The sequence below is a fragment of the Nansenia antarctica genome (assembly GCF_963989245.1).
Source record: "Nansenia antarctica genome assembly, chromosome: 12".
Taxonomy (NCBI): Eukaryota; Metazoa; Chordata; class Actinopteri; order Argentiniformes; family Microstomatidae; genus Nansenia; species Nansenia antarctica.
The window spans coordinates 12,639,599-12,647,173 of NC_137682.1; the positions used below are offsets into that span (position 1 = coordinate 12,639,599).

General features: G+C 42.1%; 1 protein-coding gene across 1 annotated transcript in view; it reads left to right on the forward strand.

The window, feature by feature from the left end:
• Nucleotides 1-3,595: 3,595 nt before the first annotated feature.
• LOC308168866 (tumor necrosis factor receptor superfamily member 11A-like) overlaps nt 3,596-7,575 on the forward strand; it is a gene marked incomplete at its 5' end in the record, with an annotated part of 21,488 nt that continues 17,508 nt past the window's right edge. The window contains 2 exons of the mRNA XM_080543510.1: nt 3,596-3,690; nt 7,042-7,157. Coding sequence (XP_080399636.1) covers nt 3,596-3,690; nt 7,042-7,157 — 211 coding nt within the window. The remainder of the gene's footprint in view (nt 3,691-7,041; nt 7,158-7,575) is intronic.

Consider the following 7,575-nt stretch of genomic DNA (forward strand, 5'->3'; position numbering starts at 1 on the left):
CATCTGTCTCATCCATAAAATTCTGCATAACAAAGCTCCTCCCCTGCTTAACTCTTTCATAAACCAGCGTGACCACAGCTTGATGTGCTTTAAAGCACGGATGTATGATAGGGTGCCGGAATTCTATAAAGAGGTGTTTAAAGCCTGGGGTAGTTTTTTGCCTGAGGTAGGATATCAGTGTGAGAAGAGAGGGGAGATACTAAATGTTCCAGTTTTATTGAACCCTGTAATAAGAAGAGAGGGGAAAATGTTAGAATCTAGGAGTTTCTGGAGGGCAGGACTGATTAGAGTAAGGGATTTTAGGTATGAGGTAGTGCCAGGGTTCCTATCAGAGCAGGCAATTATAGAAGTTGTTAGGGAAACAGATGAGGAGATGAGAAGGGGAGAAATAGTGAGCATGTATAATAAAATAAAGCAGAGTATACCAGGGGAGTGGGTGAGTAGGTTAGATAGGGAGTTAAGAGGGAAGGAGCAAACAGAGTTACCTAGGTTAAGACTAGGGAAAGGGGAAACAGTGCGGGACTTCTCAGCTGTTAAGGTGAAGGAGTGCTACTGGGCACTGTTGGAGAGCAGAGTGAAGGAGCCTGCGGCAGAGAATGTGTGGAGGCAGGTGTTCCCAGGATTGGAGGTGAAGAACATATGGAGGAATTTATTTTTTAAATATAATAGTTTAGAATGTACACATTTTGATTTTATGCTCAGGCATAACAGGGTTTATACTAAGGTGGTGTTGCATCAGGTAGACAGAACAGTTTCGAGGGAGTGTGATGTGTGTGGGATACAGGATGAGAACTTAATGCATATGCTTTTTGAATGTAGAGAAATTAAGGGATTCGAAGAAAGGTTGAAAGGACTAGTGAAGAAGCACTGGGGGGTGGAGGTGGTGGGGATGCAGGAGTGGAGGAGGATGGTGGTTTTTGGGGTGGAGGGAAAGAGGAGGGGAGTGAATATATGGTGTTTAAATTATGTATTATCACAGGCTAGGTATGCAATTTATTTGAGGAGAAATTTAGCAAGATTTGAGGGAAAGTGGATAACGGTGTGGGATTGGTCAGGAAGAATGTGGGACTGATGCACAAGACAGGGAAAAAAGATTTTGAGAAGTTGTTTATTAGGGATTGTGGGTTTATAAGGGTGGGGGTGGATGGAGGGTTGGAGTTTGATTTAGATTTTTTAAGATGTTTTTTTTGTTGCATTCATTTGTTATTGATTTATGTTAAAGAGTTATTTTGGTTATGAAGGACTGACGGAATAATAGATGGATGCATCTCATACCAAAATGGTATGGGTGTGTTTTGTTTTTATTTATTGGTTTTTAATTTATTTTATTTGAATTAGAATACAATGAAGGCTATAAAATGAACATGTATGAATATGTATAGCTATGATTGTATTTAAAAGAATATTTTTATAATAAAATAAAAAAAATAAAAAAAGGCAGCCGGCTGGAGTTCCAAAGGTTGCGTGTTCGAGACTTGACTAAGTGTTTTTTTTTTTTTTTTTTTTTTTTACATTTAACCGAAGATTTCATGCAAAGGCTTCAAACACCATTGTAATCGTGTCAGTTCTTGTAAATTAGCCTGCACCATCATTTTATAGCCTACATACTTTTTTAGATGAGATTTTAGATTAGATTCAGACAACGAAATGCAGTAAAAAGTGCGTCTGAAGAGGGATTTGAACCACCGATATAAAATGACGAATAAAACCTGTGGCAGCGGTCGATACCACTAGTCCATTGTGGCGATATGACGGTTTGTAGCCTGCTGCGGATATCACCACAGTAGTAATATTCATTTATTAAAATATGAACATATAACAATAACTGGGGCTAGTATGACCTACGCATTTAATCGGTCAGCAATTTCTTGCCAAACCATTTCCTTGTTAATTGCGGCAGTATTGCACTATTTTACATCTTATTTTTCCGTCTTCATAAAAATCAATAATTCGGAATGCTGCGCAAATGTAGTACCCCTGCAGAGTGGAGTATCTTCATTTCGACAGATCGACTCTTCGGGGCTCTTTATGTCTGCGTGCACGCGCCCATATCGAAGATTTGTAAGCCTGTCTTCTGTGAACACTCATCACACAAGGCTGATCCTCGTTCGAGGAATCACCTGAGGCTTGAATTCCAATCTCGAGTTGCCTGAGCGCCGCATTTATTTATATCGCCGCTATACTGATCCACCTTTAGTGGAATGGCCCCCTGGATGACTTGATTATCTGTACATGATGTGTGTATAAACAAGAACATGCTACCTTGTCATTGTTTATGGAAATAATTGGTGTTGACAGTGGCTTTATAGATACATTAAACTGTTTCAGACAGAGATGGTATCAGCGCTAACTGTGCTCTTCCACTGTTACAGAGAGCCATCTCTCTATCAGTAATTAGCCTACTGTATAAAGGTAGGGAAAGACTCTCTCAGTGAAAGTGTGTGTAAATATGTGTAGGTGTGTGTTATTATCAGGGTCAGAGAAAGACAGAGCTACACTCTGATCCTCTGGGGGTTCTGTCTCACTGTGAGAAGAGTGACAGACTCTGCTAACACTCCCAGGGTCCAGCCCTTATTGGCTTGAACATCAAAGTCACAGCTTGTGTCCCTGATCAACCAAGATGGCGACGTGCACGGCGGCTGTGTTTGGGTCTCTTTGACAACAACATTGCAGCAGTTGTTGCTTATTTATCATGTTGTTGTACTTTATTATTACTTACTTTACTTATTTTTACTTTATTCTATTATTGTGATGTTGTATCTTGCTGCAATGCCAATGGCCTACAGCCTCACTTCAGGTATGATATAGTATAGTTAATTAAAGGCAACAATATGTCCATAAAAAAATAAACAACACATACGAAGACATTTCGGGCGTGTACTTTCAACATTAAAACACACAGGGGCCATTGGCAGTTACAATGCTATAAGGCAACGCCTTAGAAGAATTTATAATATTCAAAAATATAAAAGAAAATTAAAAATATTTAAAGAAGTATTTATAATATTCTTCTATAAAGAAACTGTACAGGGGGGAAGTGGGGATGAGGAGGTGTTTAGGAGGGACAAGAAATATTTTGTAGCCACCAATTTCACCTTTGCAATGACAACAGTTATAGTCTGGTTGGATAAGAACGCACGCCACACTGTCCTTGTAAACTGTATAAAAATGTAATAACCAAAAACATAAAATAAACATTAATCATGAAATATAAATATAACTCAAAACATTTAGCACAAATCATCCAAATAAAAGCCCAAAGTAAAAATGGCCATAACAGATGTAGCCTGAAGAGATTAATCTTCCATCCATGGCGGAAGATACGTAGGTAGCGACTCTGCAGTCCTGACAGTAGTGGGTAGCTCGTTCCACTAGTGGGGCACAAGGACAGTGAAAAGCCGTGACCCAATAGTGTGACTGCTGCATCCACATAGAGGTGACGGTGCCAGGCGGCCAGCTGAGGTGGAAGGGCGGAGTGGCGGGGGTCTGGGGGCTGACCGTTGCCTGCAAGTAGGGAGGGGCTGTTCCCTTTGCTGCCCAGTGGGTGAGCAGAGTCTTAAATCTGATGTGAGCTGTTGCGAAGGAGGGGGACGACATGGGAGAATTCGGGGAGATTGAACACCCTACAGGCGGCAGCATTCTGGATGAGCTGCTGAGGTCTGATGGCGGAGCCGTGGTGGCTTGCCATGAGTGAGTTGCAGTAGTCAAGGCAACAGACAAGTGTCTGGACCAAGAGATGTGCTGCTTCACTGGTGAGGAATGGACGGATCCTCCTGATCTTGTCGAGGGAGAATCTACAGGAGTGTGCTGTCGCTGTGATGTGTCGCCGCACAGGATAAGTGGTTGTCGAGGAACACCCCGAGGTTCTTGGCTGTCTGGGAGGAGTTCACAGAGTTCTCTACTGTGATGGAGAAGTCTTGAAGAGGGGACGCTTTCCCAGGGAAGAAGAGCAGCTCAGTGTTGTTAAGGTTTAGCTTGAGGTGGTGGGCTGACATCCAGGCAGAGATGTCGCGCTGAGAGGTTATTGACATTGAGTAGAGCTGGAAGGGGAAGGTGTGAATACATGTGTAACATGTTCTGGAGCTCAAGTGAAGAGTCAGGAGATTAGGGCTTCCTAGGCTCACACATGTTCTTCATATAACCACTAATAAACACATTAGAAAGGGTTTATAACCAGTAATAAACACACTAGGAAGGGTTTATAACCAGTAATAAGCACATTAGAAAGGGTTTATAACCAGTAATAAGCACATTAGAAAGGGTTTATAACCACTAATAAACACATTAGAAAGGGTTTATGTCTTTCTCTTCTTCTTTTTTTACCTTTATTTAACCAGATAAAATCAGTTGAGAACAAATTCTCATTTTCAATGATGATCTGGCCAAGAGGCCCTGGCAAGAATAAAAACAAACATATAAACAAAAATACTCAGGGTCAACATAAAACAATACTGTATACAATACATGAGAACGGCAAAGACAGTGAAGATAAATAAATAAAAACAAAATAGAAACAAAGTCAACTAACCTATGTGTGAAAAGAGAGCGGGGTGTGTGTGTGTGTGTGTGTGTGTGTGTGTGTGTGTGTATGTGTGAATGTGGGGGGGGGGGGAATCAGCAGGAACACTGAGTTGATACTGATACTATCATTGAGTTGATACTGTCGGCACTGCATCCTGATGTTACCATGAACAATATTCTATAACAGATATGTAATTGAACACGGTAAAACAAAGTACTGGCTAAATTGAGCTTGGGGTTTTTGGACCATTTTGTCATTTGTATGTAATTAGGGGGGTTGTGTGTGTGTGTGTGTGTGTGTGTGTGTGTGTGTGTGTATGTGTGTGTGTGTGTGTCAATAGTTTCTCAAGGAGGTCCCTTGTCTGTCTGTCTGTCCAATCCAGAGACATGGAGAGGACAGACACATGTCATGCACCACTTTGAGATCATTTTGAGAAAGTAAACTATTTTTGAGGAAGTAAACTATGATATGTGTCCACACGTTTTGAGTAATTGTGGCATGAGAATGGATGAGATGTGAGATAGAAGGCTATATAATACAGGATCCAATTCAAAATCCTACTCACCACTTACAAAGCCATCAACAATCTGGCCCCCTCCTACCTTGCCGACCTCGTCCCCCTCCACACCCCCTCCCGTTGCCTCAGGTTTGACGATCAATCCACCCTCAAGACCACCAGGACCAAGCTCCGGACCTGGGGTGATAGGGCCTTTTCAGCCGCAGCCCCGTCCCTCTGGAACGCCCTCCCCAACCACATCAGACAGGCCAACACCCTGCCAACATTTAAACAGGCCCTCAAAACCCACCTCTTCAAGCTTGCCTTCACCAGTTAACCCTCTCCCCCTCCCCTTCCCATTTGTCCCCAGAACTACCTTAATTAGGCCCCTTCTTTTTATTATTATTACTCAATCTTTTCAGTTTGTAAAGCGTCTTTGTGTGTCTAGAAAAGCGCTATATAAGTCTCATGTATTATTATTATTATTATTATTATTATTATTATTATTATTATTATTATACGTCTATCAGTTCAAAGTGAACCTGCAGCACTCTGGCCTGTATAGTGTTACGCAGCCACTCCTAGTCAGTCAAGCCTGTGATTGGAGCAGCCGTAATGTTATTGTGTGACAAGGGTCTGGTGGGCGGGGACAGATGAAAAGAGTTTGGGTAAAAAAAATAAAACTAGTTGGCTGGGGAAACTTGTGTTGAGTCAGGCTTCAGGCGCTGAGGAGGAGTATTTGTCACTTTCAGCACAATGCATTCAATCAGGTATGTCAAGGACCCTTTTTACATTGGTCAAATGCACACAATTACAATTCTGTAGGCTAGTATTTATTGTGGTTTAATTGTGTTATAGGTTTGGTTAACTTCCGTCTGGTTCATCTTGCTTATATTGTTTGTTTAACTTTAAAGTTAAGGGCTATTAGGGCTTTTATGGACCAATAGAGGATTATGGCTATAAAGTCACTCCCAACTTTGGTAATCACTTATAATATCATATTTGTAAAAGGATCAATTATAAAGCTGGCCATGTATAATTGGGAAAACATTTGTATTTGTATAAGTTGTCTAAGCAAGTCTGTAGTTAAGGTAAGTGTTGTTAGTAAGTGTTATGGCTGATTAAATAAACTTAGCCATTGTGATCAACATTTGCTCTGTCTTATGCTCTGTCAATAATTCCACAAACAACAGTGCATGCATCTCTTAACACTGATTACATCTTTTAAGTGTTTCTCAAATCTGTAGTCCTGTTTCCTTAGTACAGAGTCTGGTCTAGGTATCAAAGTCACATGTGTGTGTGTGTGTGTGTGTGTGTGTGTGTGTGTGTGTGTGTGTGTGTGTGTGTGTGTATATGTGTGTGTGTGTGTGTGTGTGTGTCAATCGTTCCTCAAGGAGGTCCCATGTCTGTCTGTCCAATCCAGAGACATGGACAGAACAGAGTGGACAGTGTCTTTGTGTGCCTGTGTGTGTGTGTGTGTGTGTGTGTGTGTGTGTGTGTGTGTCTTTGTGTGCCTGTGTGTTTGTTTGTGTGTGTGTGTTTGTGTGTGTGTGTGTGTGTGTGTGTGTGTTGTAATTACAGCAATCTATTTCCATCTTCCATTATGTTTCATCTCCCTACTGAATAACTTGGGTGTTGGTCTTGGATAACATCCAAACGTTTCCCCATGGACAAACACTGACAGTGCAATTGTTTCTTGCCTGTGTGTTCAGTATCTGACTCTGGTGTAAACACTCTTAGCAAGATGCTGGCAAAGGGTGCCGGCAGTGGCGCTATGGGTTGTGTCTGAAATATATTATATTTTTCAAGGCCAGAATCTTTTAGCGCCCCTCATGGCACTCGAGCTGCTCATTGGCATGAACACACCTCTATTTCCGCTACTTCACCCACCTGCATGGACGGGATAGAGCTTCGGAATTGTGGTGCCGCCGGCTGAAAATAGTGTTTATTTTCAGAGTGAACTCTTAACTCTTTAAGTTGAATAGAACAGTATATAATAATATTATGTGTATTTTTGTGTCAGGAACTTCTTCTGTGGTGGCTGGTCCTCTGACGCTAGGCTGGATGGGAAAACTGTCATCATCACTGGAGCCAACACTGGCATTGGCAAAGAGACTGCCCGAGACATGGCCAAGAGAGGTAGACAACACACACACACACACACACACACACACACACACACGGCCGCAGTGTTTGTCTTTCAACATCAAAGGTACAGGTCTGTGTGTCCTCTTCATGTGGGGGAGACAGGTATGTGTTAATTCCTCCAGAGCTCTGAATGGCCCATTGACACACTCTCAGAGTTAATGACCATTGTTCTATGGCGCCTATCATCACAGCGCCACCGAGGTGGCCTGGTGAACCACACTCTCCATGAGCAGACTTCCCTCAGACCTAAAGACGTCTCAGCACTTTACAGTCACTCTTGAAGTCAATGCCTAGAACTTCAGCTCGCAGGGCTACTGTAACATAGTCTTGTGGAACACAGAAGACCCAGATCGGACACACAGACACATCAGCCATGTTACTGTGTATAGATGGGCCTCTGTGACTCAGT